Source organism: Mustela nivalis (genome assembly GCF_964662115.1).
Source record: "Mustela nivalis genome assembly, chromosome: 14".
Lineage (NCBI taxonomy): Eukaryota > Metazoa > Chordata > Mammalia > Carnivora > Mustelidae > Mustela > Mustela nivalis.
Window position 1 is genome coordinate 22,315,441 of NC_139033.1, and position 23,689 is coordinate 22,339,129.

At 57.3% G+C, this 23,689-nt stretch overlaps 1 protein-coding gene across 5 annotated transcripts in view; it reads left to right on the forward strand.

Moving 5' to 3' along the window:
* The window catches only part of ZNF516 (zinc finger protein 516), a 111,887-nt gene that overhangs the window by 45,467 nt on the left and 42,731 nt on the right, over positions 1-23,689 (forward strand). For all 5 annotated transcript variants that reach the window (XM_082699363.1, XM_082699361.1, XM_082699364.1 and 2 more), the window contains exon 2: positions 3,607-5,538. In XM_082699363.1, coding sequence (XP_082555489.1) covers positions 3,780-5,538 — 1,759 coding nt within the window. In that variant the 5' untranslated portion in view covers positions 3,607-3,779. The remainder of the gene's footprint in view (positions 1-3,606; positions 5,539-23,689) is intronic.

A 23,689-nucleotide genomic window follows, 5' to 3' on the forward strand; every position in this document is an offset into this window, starting at 1 on the left:
TCGTTGACGTTAGGATTTCCTTAAGATAGCGGCGTTCAGGGCTTAAATAGTTAAGCATTAACTATTAGGGCATTTCCCCCGTTTCTGTGTTGATGTGTTTTCTCCTTGGTGATGGCTGTGCGGCTCTCCCCGGGACCTGGAGCAGCGCTGAGTTTTGAACGATGGGGCTGGGCCGAGAAGTGGAAAACAAAAGAGAAAGCGGAGCCTGTTCTGCTGACGGCTGCGCCTGTTCGCGTCCTGGCTTGCGAACTGCCCGGGCACGGCGGGGCCCTGTCGGCTTGGGTGAAGGCTTTCTGCTGGTTTTGGAGGGAGCCTGAGACGGAGACCTGTATGGTCTGGTTTTTGGGTTCTTGAGGGGACGGCGCCCAGGCCTGCGCCCGGGCAGGGGGAGTGCGGGAACCGGGGCCCCCAGGAGTCCGGGTTGGGAGCAGGCGCGTGGCCTGCTCAGCCGGCCCGGAGGGCTGCCCTGCTCGGTGTGCAGAGGCCGGAGCAGCCCCCGGAGAGAAAGGGGAGCGCGGGCCCCTCCCCGTGGACCGGCAGCCTCGCGGCCTGGCGCTCTGCGCACCCGGGACCTGCCGAACCCCTTCCTCCCGCCCGCGCTGGCGGCCCCGGCGGCGCACACGCCTGCTCCTCTCCCGGCAGCTCGCCGGGGCCCACGGGCCACAGGGGCGGCACCGGCTGGTGTCACATGCGAGGCCTGGACCGGGCAGCAGTTTGCGGTGTGCGGACGGCCGCACGGGTCTCGGGCCGCTTCCCTGACCCTGGCCTCCTGGGTATGAGGAGAGGAGCCGGGGCTGGGAGGGTCGCCCCCCGAGAGCCACCTGGCTGGCTGACGGGGGACCAGGGCTCCTAATGGGGTGTCACCCCGGGCTCGTGCTGGGGCGCAGACCCCTGACCTGCCACTCCCCGCCCTCGGTGCCCCGGGGTGCTGAGCTCACGGTAGCGGAGCACGAGGAGTGCAGCGGCCGCGGAGTGGGCACTGAGGGGGTCTGAACGAGTCTCCCCTGGAGGGGCTGCCTTCGTTTGCAGGTGACTGTGAGCTGCCACCTGCCGCCCCTACCTGGTGGAGCACCGGCGCTCCATGGGCCCTTGCCTGTGTGGCGGCTTCGCGGCTGTGTGGCGGCTTCGCGGCTGTCTCAGCCCTCGGGCTGCAGAGCGGCCGACTCCGGCGGGCTTCGCCGACCGCCGGGAAGGCCAGTGGATGCTGTGGTTACTCCAGAGCCTCCAATTTCCAGTGTTTTTTTCTTCGTAAAATTACTTATGATTCTTTGAACTCTAAGATATTTATACCCAGATTAGATCCTTGAGCGAAATAGGAATACTAGGTTTTGTTCCGACTTCTCTACAGTGTTTCACATTCAGCGTCTTGAGGGGATGACATCAACGCGGGGTAGAGGGGATGCACGCGGATCACTTGCCGTGTAACCCGTATATAGCAACACACAGAGCCTTCCAGAGGTTGTGCCACGACCAAAACACCTTGAAAAGATGATTTAAATTAGCTTCAGTCGCCAGGAGGTGTTCTTGTTAATCTCATTTGTGCAATTTCACAGGCAGTTTTTATTTAGGCACTTTATTGGAGGCGTTGGTTTTGGGGGCTCTCTCGGCAGGGGATACCCTGTGCCCCCGTTAGCCTCTAGAAGAAGGGTTACCTGCGCGTGGCTCTGCTTTCGGCCCCTTTCCAGACTTGGCTGCTCTGATCGTATTGGTTTCCTCCGGTGCCCCGTAACCCCACGACCACGGGGCTTTATCAAAAGGTGTTCCAAAATTTATAATTTTAAATAAGATTTCTACTAAACAAGATTTCTTTCTACTAAGCAAGATTTCTTCTTCTGCGGGAGGAGGCGTTTGGAGGAAGCAGGTGTGTCGTCTTTCCAGAGGGCATCTGTCACAGAGGGCTTCTGCACCCCTGCCTCTGAACCCCTCCTGGAGGGCGGGTTCTCCTGCGTTGTTCACTCCCCTGTCCCGTTGTCAGCACCCTTCTCTGTGTCTCCTCCAGAAGGCATGTCAGGCTGCAGAACCCAGAGCAGACAAAGAGTTGCCGCCCAGGGTCTTTTGGGAGAGAACCTTTCATTTGGGAGCAGAAAATGTGTATTAGTACACTGCTTCAAAACCAGAAACCTATAGCTTCTTCATGTTTTATAAATTCTATAGTACAGGTTCTTAATGTGTGTGAGGTTGTGAGTTTGTAAAAAGAGGGCTTCCTTTATATATGTCAGGGCTATATTTAAAGAAAGTCTGCCTATCTGGGTGCCTCTCCGTGCAAGTCCTCCCACCCCCGCAGGAAGACCTTCACAATCCCGGCTCCGTTTCTAATGCTCAGCGGTAAGAAGGCTCAGTAGACCATGTCCCAGGGAAGCTGTGGTGCCCCGTTGCTCCCTTTCTGACCCGTCGGAAGGCTGTTCTGGGAGATGCTCTCTCTCCTATCCTTTCTCGTGGGCTCGCTGTTTTGCTTATTCTGCTTATCACAAGTCAGATGGAGATTCTTGTTTTTACTGCCGATAATTGCTTTCTGGTGTGTATCGTCTTGGGCCTCTCTGGCGGCTTCCAGGCATCGCGGTTAGCTTTCCCGACGCGTGGGTGATGGCCTGCCTGTGCCGGGCTCGGCGCTGGGCACCTCCCTTGTCTGGTTTGTCTCTGCCTATGCACAGGGTGCCGGAAGCAGCCAGCCACCTGGAGGAGTGGCTCCGACAGGGCCCGCCCCTCGTCTCTGGAGGTGGGATGGGCATGAACCTGACAGTGACGTGCACTGTGACGCCTGCTGTTGCCAGGGAGAGGTGTAGTCAGCCTCCCTGGGAAGGCACCATGGGTGTGTGACCTGTGCAGAGGGGTTGGGGGTGACTGCATGACACCTGGGGTCTAGAGGCTGTTCTGCCCTGGGACCCTCCAGCCGGAGTCTCGGTGCCCTTTGGGGGTTGGGCTGCGGTGGTGTTGCAGGAGCAAAAGCGTGGGACGGGACGGGTGGTGGCGGGAGGGTCGGGGCTCTTCTAAGAGGTGGTGGTTCTGTGGCCCTGGGCGCCGGCAGGCGGTGTCCGCGGGGGCCTCCATGCTGGGCAGCCGGTCCTGAGCAGCGGGTTCCAGCCACAGACCTTGCACGAGCTCGGGGTGCGTCTGCCTCTGTCCCGAAGCCTTGTTTCCCCAACAGCTACACACGGGAGTATGTTTGCCAACTGCCTATGGGGCTCACGTGTCCTGGGCACGGGCTGTGTCTCTGTGTCCCTTGCCACCCTCTCCCTGGTCCCTTCCCCGTGCTCCTCATTCGCACCCGCCCCTCCGTGGTCTGTGCTGCTCACGCTGCCACAACCTCTTCACCTCAGGGTCTCCCTACAGATGTGGGACCTTTCTGAGAAGAATGACTCTAGCATACGATCGCATAAGGTTATTTATTGTAACGATTTAGCATACAGTTATCAGTAATTGTTTAATTATCTCTCTTTCAGAGGAAAGCAGCTGCTGGTATGCGTACTTGGATTTGTGTCGGTGTCTCCTTTGGGACTGGCTGGCTCTTTTTCAGGAGCGGGCCCGTCACTCTCCGTGGATGTTGCCGGCTCCCCGTGGGCACAGGCAACCTCGTTCCTAAGATCTCTCGTGTCTTTTCTGTTCTAGGTGCTCTCCGCTGCCTGCCATGGCTTCCAGGTAGGACATGCAGGTTGCCCTGGCAGGTGCATCTCTGCAGCTGGGAAGCAGAAGCCTCATCTGAAAATGGAGAGATAAGACGAGGTCCGGCCCGTGTGACAGAACGCCGCGCCTGCCCTGGCTGGGGAGCCCTGGTCCTGGAGATGGATCGCACCCGTGCGGCCGAGGTGGAGCTGAGAAGGGGCCCGAGCCCCACCGGGGCCAGCAGGAGCCCCGAGGTGGACGGAGACAAGGCCCTGAGCCACAGCTGCTGCATCTGTGGCAAGACCTTCCCCTTCCAGAGCTCTCTGTCACAGCACATGCGCAAGCACACGGGGGAGAAGCCCTACAAGTGTCCCTACTGTGACCACAGGGCTTCCCAGAAGGGCAACCTCAAGATCCACGTCCGCAGCCACCGCACGGGCTCCCTGACCCAGGGCCGCGAGCCTGAGGCCGGGGAGCTGCGTGCGTCCGAGGGCCTGGACGGCTGCACCAGCCCCACCAAGAGCACCTCCGCCTGCAACAAGGTCCTCAACGGGGCCGCCCCGGTGGACGACAGCAAGATCCTGCTGCGCAGCAGCAAGAAGGAGGCTGAGGGGGCCGCCAGCGCCCCGGACGAGGGCAAGGCGGCCGCCCGGTGCTCCTTCTGCAAGTGCAAGTTTGAGCGCAAGAAGGACCTGGAGCAGCATGTGCACCAGGCCCACAAGCCCCTCCGGTGCCGGCTGTGCAGCTACATGACGTTGCGGGAGGAGTCCCTGCTGAGCCACATCGAGAAGGACCACATCACCGCGCAGGTGCCCAGCGGGGCCGAGGCCTACGTGGAGAACGGCAAGCCCGAGCTGACCCCCGGGGAGTTCCCCTGCGAGGTGTGCGGCCAGGCCTTCAGCCAGACCTGGTTCCTGAAGGCTCACATGAAGAAGCACAGGGGCTCCTTTGACCACGGCTGCCACATCTGTGGCCGGAGATTCAAGGAGCCGTGGTTCCTCAAGAACCACATGAAGGCGCACGGGCCCAAGACCGGGAGCAAGAACAAACCCAGGAGCGAGCCGGACCCCATCGCCACCATCAACAACGTGGTGCAGGAGGAGATGATCGTGGCTGGCCTGTCCCTCTACGAAGTCTGCACCAAGTGCGGGAACCTGTTTACAAACCTGGACAGCTTGAACGCGCACAACGCCATCCACCGCAGGGTGGAAGCCGGCCGCTCGCGGGCCCCGGCAGGGGAGGGCGCGGTGCACGGCGGCGCCCCGGATCCGCAGCAGCTCTTCCTTCGGTGCCTCAACCTGCGGCCTGCGGTGGCCGGCGCGCCCGCCCGCGGGCAGGCGGGGCGGCGGGTGGCCGAGCTGGACCCGGTCAACAGCTACCAGGCCTGGCAGCTGGCCACGCGGGGCAAGGTGGCCGAGCCCGCTGAGTACCTCAAGTACGGGGCGTGGGACGAGGCGCTGGCCGGGGATGTGGCCTTCGACAAGGAGCGGCGCGAGTACATCCTGGTGAGCCAGGAGAAGCGCAAGCGCGAGCCGGAGCCGGGCGCGCAGGGGCCCCCGCGCAAGCGGGCGGGCGTGCCCGGGGACCCCCTGCCCGGGCCCCTGGACCCCAGGCCGGCTGCCCGCCCCAGCCGCCGCGCCCCCGCCCCCGCGGGCCACGGCAAGTCGTCCGAGTGCTTCGAGTGCGGCAAGATCTTCCGCACGTATCACCAGATGGTCCTGCACTCGCGGGTGCACCGCCGCGCGCGCCGAGACCGCCACGGCCCTGGGGAGCCCGCGCCCCGTGCGCGCTGCGGCTCGCTCAGCGAGGGCGACTCGGCCTCGCAGCCCAGCAGCCCGGGCTCGGCCTGCGGGGCCGCCGCTGACTCCCCGGGCTCGGGCCTGGCCGACGAGGCTGCGGACGAGAGTGGAGAGGACGGGGCGGCGGACCCTGCGGCAGGTGAGCACGTGCACTGGGCTCAGAGAGTGAGGGCCGGGGGAGCTCCGTACCTGGGTGACCGGCGCCCAGGTAGCCTCGGCTCGGGAGCCCTGTGCCCAAGTGGTCCATGTCTGGATGTCCCAGAGCCCAGGGATCCCAGCCCCGGGAGCCCCACAACCAGGGAACACAGGTCCATGTAGCTCTGTGCGCCCTTAGCCCTACCCAAACTATCCCTGAACAGTGCCCAGGGAACCCGTGCCTACATAGGGGCCCTGGTGGCCCTCTGACCGGTAGCCCTCAGCCCAGGCAGCCCAGGCCCAGCAGACTGGCAGGGGGGTGGCCTTGGGTCCGGGTAGTACCCACATAACCCAGGCCCAGGCTCAGCCCTGCACCCTGGAGGTCTGGTTTCCCAGGCCCAGGTAGACCCTGCAGCCCGGGTGGCCCCCCCGAGGTGTCAGGCAGCCGGTACATACTTTGAGCTCAGGCTGGTGGGTGCAGGCACAGGTGCCTGTCCACGCCACTTCACGCTCCTTTCTCGCTAATTTGCTCAGATGTGTTTGCATTAATTAACAACTTTGGTCTGCTGAATTCATGGTTTCTCTGGGACATCAGTCATTTCTGAGCAAAGAACAGGTGATGGGACATGTCCAAGGCGTGCCCTCCTCTTTCTCTGCAGTCCCAGAGCCTGTGCCCTCCCCAGGCGGCGTGCGCATGTGTGCATGCACACACACACACACACACACACACACACCCCTGCCTCTGCTCTTCTCCTTTGCACCAGGCAGCCGAGGAAAGGAGTAACTTCCAATCGGTGTGCTCTTCTAATTAATCTCCTCGGGTTCAAGTAACCCTGTGGGTTTAGGGACGGCTCATTGGAACAGATGGCTTTCCAAACAGCAGCTATGTAAATATTTAAAGATGCTTTGCTGACTTTGTTTTCGTCATTTTCCTACTTTTTAGACATCTTAAGCGTTTTGATATTTTAATTATTATTTTTTGTTTTGGGTAATTCTTTTTAGTAGAAAGGGTTGTTCCCTGACAGAACTTGTAACTTTCCCTGCGTCACTGGGAGTGTTTTTCTCTTCTCCCTGGAGACTGGCTCCTGGATGTTGCTTTTACCTGAAAGTCCTGTGGTGTAGAAACCCGGGAGCTTCCGAGGGCTCTTTACGATTGGTAGTGAAGAAAAATACGCCTGCGTTCCTCCAAAGCAAAATCTGCGTCCTCTTTTTCCTTCTGAGGGGCCTAGCCTGTTTTCTGGCACAGGATTCATTACAGGTTTATCTGTGTGTCATATGAGAGTGTGCTGCTCAGATGTACTGAGTCAGTAACAGTGTGGAAGAGAGTTGTTTCTCGAGTCCTGTAGAGAAGCCCGTGCTGACCCCTGCATATACCTCGTAAGGATCCGTCCGAGACGAGCAGTGGCATGCTGCACGCGGACCCTTGTGTCCCGTTTCATTTCTGACCAACCTGTGGGGAAGAGCAGAACATGCTCCTCTCTGAAAACAAACCACCGCTCCTTCTCCGAGTCGTCCTAAAACCTGGGCCACCCAGCTGCGACCTTTGGTTGGTGTTTTTGAAGATTAATTCTTGGTTTTTCTCTTTTAAAAGTTTTGAAAATTACGGATTTTACTGATGATATTCCAATAGCACTATAACTGTTTTTGGAGTGCGTTGGATGATACTAGGTTAGAACTAAGTCTTTTTCTGGAGGTTGGTATTTTTAATATTTAAAAAAGCTCTTGAGCCTTTCCCTCATCTGTGGTGATGTTGGTCACATGATTAATAATCTAATTCAGTCGTCCTTTGAAAATGTTGGAAAGATGGAGTGATTTTCACTCGACATTGGAGTTCACTGTTTTCATCTTAGATTCATTAACTTTGAGATCATTGTTTCCCTCCTAATGACATTATATGTATTTTCTATATGTGATCTTTTTTTTTTTTTTTGAGAAACCTGATATATCAGATGTTTCTGTAACAAGTTCATGTGTTCATGTCCTAGTTCAACAAGTTGACAGTAGAATCAACAGAATGTTCTAGCTCCTTGAGAGACCAGAAATGGAGATTTAGGTCATGACAGTGGCATAAAGTGTTGAAGAACATTGTGGGTCTGCATGGGTACCTTTTGTGGCTCTGAGGAGCAGACTCTTTCCTCCAAAGACTACAGACTTGGCAAGCCCAGCAGGCCCTCAGTGGTCCAGTGTGGGTAGTAAACCACAGCTTCATGGGTGTTCTTTGAGGAGTGAAATGTGCGTTACAGTCCACGTGAACCCCACAGACACTCCCATTCTCGGGGTTTGGCTAAAGACTTCGGAAAAGCAAACGAGTATTTTGAATCCCGTTTCTCGATCTGCAGTGTGCCTTTGCTACTCCTAACAGGGGAATTACGTCTTACACATACAGGCACCGTACCATTCTTAAGAACTTCGGTGGGGTGGCTGGCCAAAATTGTTAGAGGAAATACGTGGAGCGTGAGATCAGAGCCGCACACAGTAGGTCCCACAAGATGAATGTGCCTTCTGGTGGAAGCAAAGTCGACATTACAATTCTGTCTTCGTGACCCTTCGCAGGAAGCCCCCATTGTGCCGTAATTTTACCCAGAGATTTTTTTGACAGTCAGGAATGGATTTGAATGCTGCTTTTGGCCCTGGAGAAACTTTGCATTATCAGATTAATTAAAAGAACTGTGCTTCCCATGAAAGCCATGTGCTTGTTTGAAAAGCTCTGTCACATTCCCTTTATTTCTATGGAACACTGGGTCCTGGCAGCCCTCCTTACTGACCAAAAATGGTAGAAGAGCAACCTGTGAATAAAAATCAAGTATCAAATGTGTTCCTGAGCTGGATCTCAGCCCTCCACTGAGACAGTGGCGTAGCCCTGGCAGAGAAGGGGCACTTTTGGAGCTCATGAAAAGAGGAAACCTTTGAGTTAGGGAAGAGAGAAGTGTTCAGAGGGGATGCAGTTCAGGTTTATAAAATGAGCGTTTCCAACACAAAGCAGAGTCCCGGCACTGTGAGGTCACTCTGGGGATGAAGGAGTGCTGAACAATACACCCAAGTGGGTTCTGCCCAAAGAGCTTGTGGACAGCTCCAGAATGAGGGACCACTGTTGAGCGTGTCTTGGACAGGCTGGTTCACAGCCCGAGCCATCGTGAGGAGCACCTTTGGGTGGCCTCCCTTATCTGGGGCCATCACGGTGTGTCTTCCTGCCTTCGGGCAAAATGCCAAGGACCCCCATTCCCACCATTTGCGTATAGTTTCTGCGAAGACTTACGTGACTACCTCGGTGTGGCCCACTTGGTGTTCTCCACACGGCTGTCACACCCAGCCCACCTTCTGGTGAGCCTGCCTCTTGGTACGTCTTCGCACACTCGGTGCAGCTGGACGGATGGCAAAACCACGCGTTCTAGATGAAGTCCTGTGAGATCGCACATCCTGGCTTCCGGCCCACTGAAGGGTCAGACCTGCTGCACGGAGAGAGGAACGGGGTCTTAGAACAAGGGCCACAGTGTGATGCGCAGCTCGGAGAATGGAGGAGAGCGTTCCCAGCACTGAGCGGGATCAGGGAATGGACAGACAGTTGAAAGAAGAACAGGGTTTCCTTCCGGAAGCCCCGGTTGCCTGGCTCTCTCTGCTGGTCCTCCCGCCCCCCGCAGGCCAACAGCCTCGTGCATCGCGGCTCTGTCCTTTCCGTCTTACGGCAGGAGGATGCCCCGTCTCTCCTGCACGCACGCCCCGAGACTGTGCGACGGGCGGCCGTGGTGCTGCCGGGGCGGGGGAGGAGGCCCCCTGTGCTGGGGCAGAGGTGGGGGAGGAGGGCCTGCCGTGCGGGGGCAGGGCCGCGGAGGTGCAGCAGGCGTTCTTTCCGCTTCTCAGAGCGCAGCCGGTCCTCAGGACGGCTTGGGGAGAGCACGTTCTCGGCCGTCCACCCGTTGTCCCGGGGTTGCGGGAGAACCTAGCTAACCGGTGCTGGTCCGGGGCAGCTGGGCCTGCCGAGACGGGGAGCTCTGACGATCGCTTATCTCAGGGTTTGCTTCAGTGCAGAGCAGAAGGAACTCACTGCGCTTCTGGCCAGATCCACTCGAGATGCGTGTCCTGAGCGGCGAAGCTGGGACCCGCGTTGCAGACCCCGCGTTTTCTGGCCACCACACGGACGGAGTGAGCGGGAGGGACCGTGGCATCGGCCCCACCCAGGGGCTGAGCGTGAGCCGGCGTGTCCGTGGTGGGGGTGTGGATGGGAAAAGGGAGAAAGGAGGGTGGACGGGAGCCCCAGGTGCAGACCGGCGACAGGTTATTGTCTGCCTCTGCGGGGAGGGAAGCCAGGGGATGCTTCCATCTTAGCATCACAGCCTTGCTGGACGGGGCTACAGCAGGTGGTCCTTCTGAGCGGGGGCCTGGCTGGTCAGCGCCCTCTGTCCTGGGTGAGCCTGCGGAACTGGTGACAGGACTCCTCCGGTCCGGCTCCTGAGCTGCGGGCAGGTCGCTCCGGCTTGCCTTGTCCAGGTTCTCTGCTGCTCCGGCGACCTGGGGGTCGTCATCAGCAGCACCAAGTAAATGTCCACACAGGCCGATGCCCGGTCGGGAGGGCCCAGGGGCACGCCCCGCGGGGGTGTCAGGTGCCAGGCGGGAAACCTGGGACGTGCTCTGCCGCGTGGCGGGCCGGAAACCTGGGACGCGCTCTACCGCGTTCCCAGCAGTGCTGGGTCGTTCCCAGAGGTGCCGGGTCGTTCCCTTCTCCCTGGAGCTGGAGACGATGGCAGAGCCGGGCTGTTGCGGGTTCCGGAAGAGCCTCCTGGAACGCCCGGCCGTTCCAGCTCCGTGGAGCAGAGGCAGCTCTCGTCGTTGGCGTCAGAGAACCGAGCTGGAGCTGGAAACCCTCCTCGCCATGTCCTGTCTGGTGGGAACACGCCGGGCAGGTCTTCGGAAAAGCGGCTCAGGTGTACTTGGCCGTCAGAAGCAGAACGCCCTGTGGTCTCAGTCCGCGTCTTAGCGGCTGGGGCCTGCGTGCATCAGTGCTGGTGACACGTCCACCCACGAGGGGGCCTGCCCCCGCGCAGCCAGCACCCCGCTACGCGCTCTGAATTACTGGAGGATGTTGAGTTACGACGAGAGTACGGTTGTTGGTATTTTGATTTTTCCGATGTGGGTGTCTGCATGGCCTGCAGGCTGATGTCCGCTTGAGCAGAATGACACGTCCCCTGACCTCCAGAGCGAATTTACTGCGGCGTGAACAGCATCAGACTCTGGAGACGAGATGCTGGGGTTTTCTTCCTTTCACCGAGACACACGTATGGGCTCTGGTACCCAGAACTGTGCACCGGCCCCGGCGAACGTTTGGGTTTGCTGGCATCATTCACGCGCTCGGTTTCATCTCTTTCCTTTTACTTCGTCGTAGGAGACAGGATCGCAGGATTTTAGAGTTGGAAGGGAGTCTGTCTCGGTTTCATCAGGGCAGGGACTGGGTTATAGGAATTATTCTGGTTTTCCAGAAGCGGGCAGCGTGTGTTGCGGAGGGCAGCCCGGTCGGCAGATGCCAGGTCGCGAGTCACCTTTGCACTGAGGGGCAGCGTGCTGTTCACTCTGGAGCTCCACAAGTGTCCAGTCCCCCAGTGGCCGTGGGGGACCGCGATGTCCCCGCTCGGGCTGTCCTTGCCGTGCTCCTCGGGTGCCTGGCCTGTGGTCGGCGTCCTGTGGGCACGGCTCTTGTCGGCTCTTGATCCGAGCTGGGGCCTCAGCGTCCGGTTTCCAGCCTTGGAGAGGGTCCCTGTGCTGCCCTGTCGCTCGAGGCACAAGGTGGCCTGGACCCCATGCGGGGTTTTGGATCCCCAGTTCTGCCTGGAGGCTGGCTCTGAGGGTGGGGTGGGGTGGAGGCCAGGCGCCTGGATCGTGCCCGATGTGGGAGTGTCTGCCGAGCAGGCTGACCTGGTTTTGCTTCTGGACAATCCGCATTTGCTCATTGGGGTAAGGTAGTTCCAGGTCAGCTCTGTAGGAGGGGGTCACGCAGTCAGTGGGGGCGGCTTCTGCTGGCGTGGCATTGCCCTGAAGATGTTGCCTGTCGCAGGGCCGTCCTAGATGTGGGCCGGGCATTCCTGCTGCGTCTGCACACCTGCCAGTTCCTTATCCTCTGAGGCGGTGATGTGGCACCTGTCACCGCGTCCCCTTCTTCACACGGTTTCCAGGTATTTGTTGGAGGCCGGGCGCCCGTCAGGTAGCTAGTGGAGGCACGCTGTTCTTGTGCAGGCCTTCTGGGACCACGGTCCGCTGTTGCTCCTTCGCCGCACCCCGCATGCCTCGTCCAGAACCCCCATGTGCCCTCTGTGTGGCCTGAGTGTGCCCTGGACTTGGGAAGCCCCTCTCGGCCCCCGTGGCCAGTCCTCCCGGAGCCCGCGTGCGTCACTCCCGCTCCGTACCAGGACCCTCCCGTACCCCGTGTCCTCTTTACCTCCCGCGCCTGCCGCTGTTGTGATCTCACTGAGGGTAAGGGTTTGCCTCGTTCAGCCCGGCTGCGCCATGGCCTGCACGACTCCAGCCGTGGCTGCCAGCCGCCCTGGACAGAGCAGGAGCACCTCGGGTTTGCAGTGAGCGTCGCTGAGATCTGTCCCCCGTGGGGGAGCGTGTGCTTGCCGGCTTCAAGAGGCCCGTGGCCCATGATGGCGGTGTGGACGGACAGTGGGGGTTCCGATGAGAGCGGATACTCATACCATCCTGTGCCTGAGCTTTGGCGTCCTGTGCACATGGCCCAGCACACTGGCCTCTTGGCACGGCAGGAGTTGGCTGCTTCTGGGGCTACTTCCCAGCCAGTGCCAGACTTGGGATCAGCTTGGGACTTTGTGTCTCTCAGGACTCCCGGGAGTCGCTTGTGTGCAGGGGAGCAGAAGTGGGCTGGGCCTGTCCCATCCCCAGTGCCGGAGGACACAGCCCATGCTCCCCCAGACCCGGCATCGCAGGAAGCAGGGACTGAGGTCACCATGTGGTTCCCACCTCCCTGCTTATGTCCCCAGCAGTTGCCAGTCAGCACAGTTGGTGGGCACAGCGCCCTTGGCCCGGCCATTCCCGGGGCCATCCTGTGAGTGCAAGTGGTGACTCGTCAAAACACTGCTCACCCGTGTGGCCCGGGACAGGCAGGGCCCTCCCATTCCCCCACGGTTCCACCAGGGAGCCACGGTTGTCTGGAAGGCCCGGGAAGAGGACGGCCCAGAGCCCGTGGCGGGGAGCCTGCGCGGGGGCTCTGGGTTCTCCCGTTCAGCCTTCTCCTTGGCAGTCTGAGCGCAGCGGGCAAGCTGAATTCCTCAGTGAGTTAGCCTCTCCTTCTCCAAGCACTTAGCCTTCATTTGGTGATTGTTTTGTGTGCCCCTCTCTGGCACAGAATCATAATATTTCATTTATAAGTTTAGTTTTTTTCTTTCTTTTTGATGTTCCTTAATATCCTGTGTGCTGGACCTAATCTGAGGCCATTTCTGAGTGAAACCTTTGTGGGCTGCTGATAGCATCAGGATTTGCATAACCGATTTGCATAAGCCTTTGGGTCTTCAGGCAGACTGCGGTTTTAGATTTTTTTTTTTTTTAAGATCTGTATTTTACTAGAATTAAAAAGTGAGGCATGGTCTTCTCCGGATGAAGGTCAGAAGGTCACAGTTTCCTTCCTGATTCCGCGGGAGGCGAGGGCAGTCCTTCCCATTTGCAGGATGTCTCGGGCTCCTGTTGTATTTACAAAGGCAGGCGTTGGTTTGAGATGAGTATTTTCAGAGATTAGTAAGGCATTTGGGGTTCAGTCTTGTAAAAGTGTGCCCCATCCGAGTCTTAATCGTGTTCTTTCTTCTGACTCAGAATACTTACTTCCAGCACCGTCTGTGACCTCACCGGTTCTTCAGATCCCCGATGTAAAGGGGTCACTGAATGGTCCCCTCTGGGGGGTCGGCCCTCCCCCCAGGATCTGGTGCGTGCGTGCCTGTGACACAGGCCCAGGGGCTGTCAGATTCCTCCTGGGTCACAAGATGAGGCCTTCGGCGCTGAGCGGCGTGGGCATAGCTTGTTAATTGGATTGGACACCTGGAGAACGTTGTGATACGGAAAGGATGATCATCTCCAGTCGTCCCTTCTAGTTACCGTAGCTCCTTTGATATAAGACTCGCTTAGGATATTGCTGGTTTTTGAAACATTGATAACAACACAGTTCATGGCATAGGACTTCTGCAGAGGGGTTTGGCCTCAGATTAGAAATTGATAGTGGGGTGGCTTGAACATTTCCACTTCAAGGAGACGTCAGGTACCGTGTTTTCAAAAATGATGCAGTGTGGTAGAAGGGTCGGCACTTGGAAACAAGGCGTAAACACTTAGGAGTCGTTTTTATCGTGAATCTCCTTCCCGGGTGGTGAAGTTATCGGTGAGAGCCTCAGGGAGCAGTTCTGTGTGTCACCAAGAGACGACTCGCAGGGTTCCTGAAGTTTAGGTGTTAAAGGAATTGTGAAGTTCTGACAGCAGATTTTGGGAACTCTGAACAGGAAGGTTCTGGTTAGGTTCTCTGCAGAGTGTCTGCAGTTTCCATGGTGATAAACCTACACACACACAGCTTAGAAACAAATTCTTGATACTGTTTCGAAACCCAGTTATAAAAGGGCATCATGCTTGCGAGTTAGTTACGAATAGATAAAATTGCTTTTGCAGAACTGCCTGGCGAGCCCGCCACCCTTGGCAGACCTTAGAGTCTCGTACCTTCTCAATAGCCTGTGCTCTGAACATTTCTTTTCCATTCCAGGTCAGGACAGAATAGCCGACCTGCCTGCCGGCCTTGCTTCCTTCCTTCTCCCCCAATCTTGAGTTTAAGATTTTTTCCTTCGAATTTTGAGATCCAGTTTTAAGGGGGGGTGTTTGCTGTGGCTGCTTGCAGCAGTTTTCAGACGTGTGGCACACCTGTGAGGGGCAGAGCACATCTGGGTGGGGCTGGGGCACTGGGGGGGACTTTCCTGTCGCGGCGCCAGCCCGCCGCTGCTCGTCTCCTTCCCTTGGAGCTCTGCGCTCCTTTCTTCCCTCCCCTTCCAGTCAGGCGGCTGAAGGGCCGTGTGGAAACAGGGCATCACATAACATCAAATACATACCCCACCCGCTAGGTCATGGTGCTGGGGAGCAGCGCACCCTGGGGCTGTGGGTCTGATCGCGGAGGACACCTGTGCTTGCCTTCTTTCTTCTGTCCCGGGGCTGAGACAGGATCCCAGGTTGCGGCCACTGGCCATAGAAACTCCAGGAATGGAGCGCCCTTTGAGCCTCCTCCTGGGAGAGCCCGTCCCTCTGCCCTGGATGCAAGATGAACTCCTCACGTCTCTGCTCCTCCTGTGCCCTTGGTGGGGAGGAAGATCTTTGGGGCAAGGTCAGGGACCCTGGACCTGGTTTTCTTGCCTTAGAACCGCTCACCCCACACTCCCCAGGCTCTCCCTCCTCCCGAGGCTGCCTCCCTGACCCTGTGTCCCTCACGGGCCCAGCATTGGGAGGTGGTGGAGGAGGAGCAAGCACACGGCCTGGGACAGACCGTGCCAGGCCCATGCTGCTGAGTTTAAACTTCTGCTCCCCCTCCTCCTGAAAGTCGGCAGGTCTCACGAACACTCGCCAAGTGCAGCTGATCCGCGGTGTCTGAACGTGCGCGTGAGAAACCGTCCTCCTCGACCGTCCTCCCTCGTGGGCTGGAGACACTTGGGTTCTTGTCCGCTTCAGACCCTTCAGGTGTGTTTACATGTGTCAGTAGATCCACGTCTGTGCATCTTTCTTGTTTGGACACCTGATGAGATTATCCTGTTTGTTCTGTTCTGAAAGTTGCTTTTTCTATATAATGTCTCGGAAATCGTCCATGTCGATAAAGGAATCTGCTTCCCTTTCGAGCCGTCCGAAAGTGAAGTACAATCGTAATTCATTTGCCTGTTGATGGACCTTGAAGTTGCTTCGTTACAAAGAGCATTGCTTGTAGCTGCCGGTAACAGGGACCGTTGAGGATGCTTGGGAGTTTGCCGAGACCTGTTTCGGTACCAGATGGCTGGTTTGGGGGTTTGCATGTGTTCTGTTTCTGTGGGTACCACCAGGCGGGCCGTGACTGTCCCCATGTCCACCAGCAGCTCGCGAGTATGGCCGTGGGCCCACGCCTTCAAGAGTGCCAGGGATCATAAATCTCCTGCACTCGCCCAGCGGAAGGAAGAGAATGTTCTTCATGTGTTCTGCCGGACTTCACCTCTTCCCAGCTCCTGTGAGAGTGAGTGTGTTTGCAGGATCGCTGGCCGTTGGCATTTCTCGAGGGATTCACCTGTTCATGCCCTTGGTCCATTTTTATAATGTGGTGTTTGTCCTTTTCTTATTTATTAACAGGAACTCGGTACATCGTGGGAATGAATCTTGTTGTTCGGTTTACTTTCTTCTCACTTTGTGTTGTGCTGTGTGAAGCTCTAAAAAGTCAGAACTGTTCATTTTTCCGTCATGGTTTTTACCCAGGACTTAGGCATTCCCGGCCCTACTGTTCGGATGTTCTCACCGAATGAAGTGAGTTTGCTTTATTCCGTGTGCTTAGTCGATGTTGCATGAATCCACGTGGCACTTTTGGCAGATCCTGTGAGGTGTTTTTAATTTTTTCCGCTATTGCTATCCCGTTTTCCCAGCATCATTTTATTTCAGCGTCTTATTTCTGCTGATTTGAAACCGCAGCCTCTCCACATACAGGCCGTGGGCCGGTGTCTTCCCCCGGGCGCCAGAAGCCTGCAGATGTTCCTCTTCACATCCAGACGAGGTTCCAAAGTTCCGAGGTTCAGGAGACTTTTGTGCTGACAATTGTGTCAAAGCCAACCTGTGAGTCCTGGGTCAGTGCTGGTTCCGTTGCAGTGTTCAGGCAGGTCAGTGCTGGTTCCGTTGCAGTGTTCAGGAGGGGCAGTGCTGGTTCCGTTGCAGTGTTTGGGCGGGGCAGTGCTGGTTCCGTTGCAGTGTTCAGGCAGGTCAGTGCTGGTTCCGTTGCAGTGTTCAGGCAGGTCAGTGCTGGTTCCGTTGCAGTGTTCGGGCAGGTCAGTGCTGGTTCCGTTGCAGTGTTCAGGAGGGGCAGTGCTGGTTCCGTTGCAGTGTTCAGGCAGGTCAGTGCTGGTTCCGTTGCAGTGTTCAGGCAGGTCAGTGCTGGTTCCGTTGCAGTGTTCAGGCGGGGCAGGAAGCCGGGAGAGGAGAGGAGGAGAGAATGGGGCGTGCGCTGTGCACCCTCGAGCGGCGGCTGGGCTCTCTGGCGCCCGGGCAGTCCTGAGAATTCCTGACCTTCCCCTTCACACCACGCTGTGCTCCAGCTACTCCCCACCCCTCACCCGCCTCAGGAGGGCTGCGAGCAGGGCTCAGGGAGGACCTCTCTGCAGCCTGCCCGGGAGGATGACGGGAGCCCGGCCGGGTCCCGCAGGTGGACGGTTGCTCGCGTGCATGGGGCCTTCAGTGGCACAGGGTCCCAGAGGCCCCGTCCCGTTACCGCCTGCCATTACGGGCTTCTGCATTGGCTGTGGAGAGTCTCCCCTTGGCAGTGAATTAATGGCGCTGCATATAAATGAAAAATAATTTTTCTCTCCATGTGTGAAGTTCACGTGTTCTTGCATCACTTACCTGTTCCAGGCCGGGGGTCTCACTCACTCTGTGCTGCTTTTGAGGTAATTTATTCAGATCATGTGTTTCGCATAAGAGAACAAGTCGAGTCGCCAGACTCAGTGAGTAAAAATAGGGGTCACCTGTTCGTCGTGCATTTGCGAGAAGCCGTGAATGGTACATTTTCGGTCTCCATGTGTCCCGTGTAGTGCTGGAGACTCCCTTGTGCTAACAATGACTTGCCGTGTATCTGAAGTCAGGGTTACCTGATGCGCCGTGTTTCTCCTGGAGAGCGGCTCTGGGCTAAGTCTCCTGGGGCGGATGTTGCCCTCAGCACACGGGAGAAGTCCCGGCTCCCGGCCAGCGGGTCAGGCCGTTCTGTTGCGCCTCGGCTGCTGCCCTTGAGGCCCGGCCGCTGCTCACCCCCTCCATGCGCACCCAGGACTCACATGCTGCGGAAGACAGGGGAGGCCCCCTCGGCGGTGTGTGCGCTCTCGACAGTTCCCGCTCGCCGGTGACTTCTCGTGTGTTCACACTCTTGAGGGTCACAGCAGTGCTTGCTGAGAACGGGATTTGGGAGCAAATAAAACTACCTTCGTCTGTCGCTCGATGAACCGCACGGTCTCTGCCAAGCACGATTGTATCAAGTTTCTCGAATCGGGACAGGCCCCCGCTTCCAAGTATGGCGTGTGGTATGCTGGGATGTGGGGCTGCCCTGCAGGACCTGGTGCCGCCACCTCCCCCTCCCGCATGGACGTCCGTCCTCAGCTGGGAGGTTCTGACCTGTCGGGGACTTTGTAGGTGACATTTCGGAGCTGGGGCCCCACGGGCATACCTCGTGTCGGCACTGTTGTAGGGAATGTCAGGGTCCTTGGGGTGGCGTACGCGCTGTAACCTGTCCTGACTCAGGGTGTCGGCGAACCCTCTGCGGGGTGCATTGTTCCTGGAAGACCCGAGCCCTAAACGCTGAGCCTGAGGTCACGTGGACGGGCTTCTCACATTAATTCAAAATAAAAAGAGACCTGAGAATCCCTTCCTTAGATCGTGCTTGACCCACGGAGGGCTGCTCTGTGGACACAGCGGTCCCTGCGCTCTGGGCTGTGGTCTTCACAGTAGGGAGTGACAGTCCAGGATCAACTCACTGTCCCCCTGGTGTTGTCGGAGGACATCCGCGTGCTGTGGCATTTTTAGGGTACGTATTTCTTCTGGTTCTCGGTTGGTTTTATCTGTGTATGATCTGTCCTTCCTTAGTTTTGGTTTAATCAAACACTAAGTAAATATGTGTGGAAAAAAAATCTATGGCGAATCACCGTTCCCGTGGGAATTCCTTGTCCCTGGTTGAACTGTGACGAGTGACTGACACGAGCCGTGGGTTCCAGGGCACAGAGGCAACTTGGCGAAAACCAGGGGCTCCTCGTACACCTCCAGCCTCTCAGGATATGCAGAGAGATCTGGAGTTGGTTTTATAAGGTTGGTCTGCCATTGAAATAGAAGGTGCTGGAAGCTGGTGTTCCTTTGAGATAAGGCCTGTGTGGGCCGGCGGCTGTTCCCTGCGTCATCTGAAGGCCCTTCCAGGCGAGCCGTCTTGCCTGCTGCCCTGTGTCCTGTCCCACCGTGTCACACACGGGGTTCTGAGGCCAGGTCCTTGCGCTTCGCACCCGTAGGGACTAGTGGGGACGTGCGTGCCGTCCCGGCGTTTGCTCTGGGCGACTTTTCCCTTTGGACCTTGTAAAAAAAAAATCCCACAGCTGTTTTCCTTCTGGGGACTCGTAGGCATCTCCTCCCTTGGAATGACCATGTGGAAATGCGGTCGCAGGCGTCGTGTTGTGACCGATCCCAGTCCCATTGGTGCTGCGTGCTGGCGGGCACCGGCCACCCCCAGGATTCCCCGCGAGCCCCCATGCTCGCGGCGGAAAGCAGGCTCCAGGCGGCTGGGTGGTGCGGCATTTAGTGGTAGGAGTCAGTAGGATCGTGAGAGGACGTCTTGTCCTCTGTCAGTAGTAAGACTTCGTGAACCAATCACAGGAATGAATTATCTTTGCTTTGTTAAAAGGATCCGCACAGAGGAGAGTCGCTTTAGCTGGTTTTCTGACGTCTCTCAGTTCCTCACTTGGCGTGTATCACACGGCGAGCTTGCTTGTTCCTCTGCCCTGCCTGCGGCCGAAACCGTCGTGGCTTGTCCCTTCCTCGGCGGAGCTGGGACCATGTCTCCTCTCTGCGCCCCGCGAGGTCGGCCCGCTCGTCCTTCTCGGCCCCCAGCCTCGCGCCCTCCGCGTGTCTGGCTTGTCCACTGCGTATCCCCGGCCCGTGCGCCCCGGACGCCTGGAGCTCCTGCAGCCTTGGCCTGTCCCCCAGTCATTACTTTAATTCGAGATCGTGTGTGTTTTAACCTTGCAGTGTCCTACACGTCTGGATCCTAGGTCTCCAAGAGAAGCGGCTCCCTGGCCATGCATTATCGGGTCGGGCCCTGCTTCTGTGTGCTCCTCATTGTCTGAGGGCGTGGGCGGAAGGTCGGGGCCCCACGAGCTGGGCCGGCCAGGGAGCACGTGGCTTCACCCCTGCCTCCAGGGGAAGAGCTAGGACACAGCCCTGCAGGCAGAAGAGCGCTCTTAGTGCAGCTGGGCCGAAGCTGTGTCCGGCGCTCTGTTCTCGTGGACCCCCAGGAGCAGCCCCCTCTGAGCCTCCTCTCGGGCACGCTCTGTGCGTCTCCAGTAAGTCACCGCGTTTGTGCCACTGAAGACCCACTTGGCTTTATCAGCACATACAGTACGGCTGTGTTTTGCTTGCATTTTAGTATTTCGGCTGAATTTTGTTGGGATTTACTTTAAATTGCTCACATAGTCTTAGCTTTACTTAAAATGACACCGATAATCGCTAATGGTCTGGTGTATTAATGAATTGTCACGATTCCAAAGGCCTTCAAAGGGCCCGAGTGCTACAGTTTGACCCGTGCAGGACACAGAAAAGCCGTGGAACTCTCGTGTAACTGAGATCCATGGGCATGTCTTGTTCTCGGAAACTCCTTCTTGCTCTGAAAGTGTGGCAGTCTGTGTGCGTTCTGACGGGGAGTGAAATAAGAGAAACGGGAAGTGTTGCCCCAACATGAACAGTGTTTCATGCAGCTTCTTGTCGCTCCTCTGCCCGTGAGAAAGTGCGCTTGGGGGTCCCAGCAGCTGCAGGGAGGGTGTCGATCGCCCCCGTCCCGCGCTGGCCGGCCGGCGCTGTGGACACGTCGGCGGCATGGAGGGCGGGCCCGTGTGCCCAGCACACCCGTTTGGCCAACTCTTGGGCCGTCCGGCAGGTTCTTCTTGGGGCAGAGGTTTGCCGAGGGAGACCTTAGCTGGGGCTCAGGCTGCAGCGTACCAGCCCAGGACAGAGCCCAGGGACACGTGACCTGCTTCTTACCACCCCCCAAAGCTCTGACCCAGGACGGACCAGCTTTGTCTCCACTGCCCGCAGGGGCCCCCGACTTTCTGCTTGGGCGCAGGGACAGGTCATCTGTAGGGGTTGGCTGGGAGGGCCGCGACTGGCCAGAGCTGTCTTGTTGGCATGTCTGTGGCCCCCCTCTGTCATGTGGGGGTGACCTGAATGTCACCTCAGACTATAACTGCAGCTCCTTTTCCTGAGCTTTGTTCTTTTAAAGATGTTATTTATTTATCTTAAAGTGAGAGCAGGTTCGGAGTGGGGGGGAAGGGAGGGGAGAGAATCTCAAGCAGGCGCCTCCCCGAGTGCGGAGCCCGGTGCTGGCTGATCCCACCGCCCCGAGACCCCGACCGGAGCCAAAAGCGAGCGCTGGACGCTCCCCTGACCGAGTCCCCCGGGCGCCCCCTCCTGAGCTGCTTCTGACTCTCCTCCCTTCTGGAGCGTTTCGCATCCGAGGTCGGCCCTGAATGTGGGTGCGGCCCCTGAGAAGAGCGGGGCCGATGCGTGCGGGTCCGGGGAAGGGGCCCTGGGGGCGGTCAGACGCCCTCTGTTTCCTGCTGCTCCGGCCAGCGACGGACCGCTCGTGTGGTCTTGCCTCTTCGTTCTCGTCTGCGTAGGGCATTTTGGGTCACCGGCCTGCACAACTTGTAAAATGAACCGTGTCGTGACCGTGACTGGGGTTTTCACAAGGTTGCCGCTGTGGAGCTGTGGAGCCGTCTGTCGGTTTACTTTTGGGTGGTCACGTATCCGTCTGTGGACTTGTCTGGGAACTTAACGGCAGGGTATAAAATTTTCCGATAAAAAACCACATTTTTATTTTGCATAACTAGCTTGTAAACGCTTTCTTGAGAAAAGAACGTAACGCGTTCGGGAGACGCGACTACACGCACCTTCTGAGATGCTGTAAAGGCAGCGGAAGCAGAGACTTTGAAGGCACAGGAGCTGACTTCGGGGCCGGGTTCTCACCATCCTCTGTCAGGGGCAGGACACTGCCGCAGTGTCCGCGGATTTCCAGGATGTGATGGAACGCTCGTGCCCCGCCCCCCATCCAGTCCCCGCAGGGGTGCGTCTGCACGGAAACTGAGAACCACGCGTGGCCGTGAGGGGGCGGGTTCCTTCCGCAGGGGTCTAGCACTTTCCCGCCCCTGAAGGCTCAGCAGGCTACCTTTCTGGAGCTCCAGCGTGTGGCCTGCGTCCGTGCAGCAGCAGGCGGGCCATGGTGCGGGGGTTCCAGCAGGAGCTCCGTGGCCGCTAAGGGGTGCCGCTGCTGACCTGCGTCCCCAGCACGTGTGTGGCAGCTCTAGCCCACCCATGCACATGTCAGGACGTGGGAGCAGGAAGAATGACCACGGAGAAGCAGGGGCTGCACACATTCAGGGGTCGAACAGAGGATGGACGAGACCGTCGCAGCCCCTGGAGCCGGGTCGCGTCCCCGGTCCCCAGTCAGGCAGACCTTCCCTGACAGCTCCATTGTGCACCGGGCCTGGCGCCCAGCAGTGACGCCCCGGCATTGGGGTCAGGAATGACAGCGGATGGGTCAGGGTGTATGCGAGGATGGGCGGTTTTACCGTGCTTGCCCCATGGACGTCCCGTGACCCGTAGTCATGTGGGAGATGCGGATGAGGAAGGAGAAAGGCTCCCGCAGCTCAGAGATGATCGGGCTCGCTGTTCGGGTCCGGCTGTTCCTTCCTAGGCCTTTCCGTGGTCTGTCTCGTCCGCCTGTCGTGCGGCTTGTGTCTGCACTCAAACCTGTGTGCATCTGGAGGAGGACGGTTTTACAGACCTTTCTCAAACTCGCTGTGTCACGAGCTTCTGTGCACAGCCCAGAGTGCAGCGCGGGACGCTGGCCCCCCCACGGTCTCGGGAAGCCGAGACGTCACTTGTCGGAGTGACAGAGTGGCGGCCGAGTTTGCGGGGCAGGATGGCGGCGACCGAGCGGCCACTTCTCCCAGAGGATTCCTGGGCTTTCATCATGAGGCCTTGAGAGAGGCGCTTGGTTGGGAGCTGGGGAAGCGGGTGTCCGGGTCCCCACCATCCTCTGCCGCGCTCACGTGCTTACAGTGTTCCTCGCCGGGAGGAAGGCACTTCTGTCCTTGCTCACCAGCAAACGGTCTGCCATTTCTTGGTCACTTTGGGCTCCCCAGCTGGCGTCTTTGTCTTGCTCAGCCCGTGCTGTAGGTTTCCAAGGGGAAAGCCGAGACAGATTACATTTCAGATGATGCTGTTGCTCCAAGATTTGTGTTTCCATCTTGGTTTTGTTCCACATACAAGGTGCATCCGGGAAACATAATCTTGTTTCTACTTTTCTTTTTGTATCTGAATTTAGTTTATTTTAATCCGTGATCAGGGTGAGTTATTGTTAGTGAAAGACCACATGCCCTGTGCTGAAATACTGGGGACAACCCTCTCCCAAAAGCACTAAGAGAAATTTTAAAATACTGTATTTTACTGATTCATGTATTTTACCAAGAAACTGTCTATAATTTGATTTTAAGAATTCACAGTCATATTCGACTGTTAGGCTGATTTGCATCTTGATAGCTAGCAAAACTGTAGGATTTCACATTTAATAGGTGACCATGCTTTTGTCTTTTGTGTATTTATATGTCACTGCTTCTCAGAGGTTGAGCTGGTACACATTCTGACCAAGGAGTTTTTGATACTTCTGCAGAAAATCAGTGACATCAGTAATTCCATAAAAGGAACTGTGAACTTTTTTTAGGGCTAATAAATTGTTTAATGCAGTAGTCTCTCTAATTGAAGGTTATCAAGTTAATATAATTAGTTACATCAAAAAAAACCAGTCATTTCCAGTTTTATTACTTCTTGGCTGAAAGCATCAAAAAAATCCAGTGATAAACCTTGAGGTAACAGAATGCAGCTAACCTCAGATGATTGCTGAAGATAATGAAACCATCATCCTCTTACGCACGTATTTAAACTATTTGGACAAAGAACGTGGTGGAGAAATTGATACATTTTGCTGGCAGATCTGCTTGGCGACAACAAAAAGTCATGACTGTTTTCAGACTTTTGTGAAGACAGTTTTCAGAGTTTGAAAGTTTTCTGAGGTGCCTGGAGTTACCCTATGGCTCTGGTCTTCGTGTTTTCATGGGTTAATGAGACGTTGAAAGGGCTGGAAGTGTCACGTGAAAGGTTTAGGGCTAAAT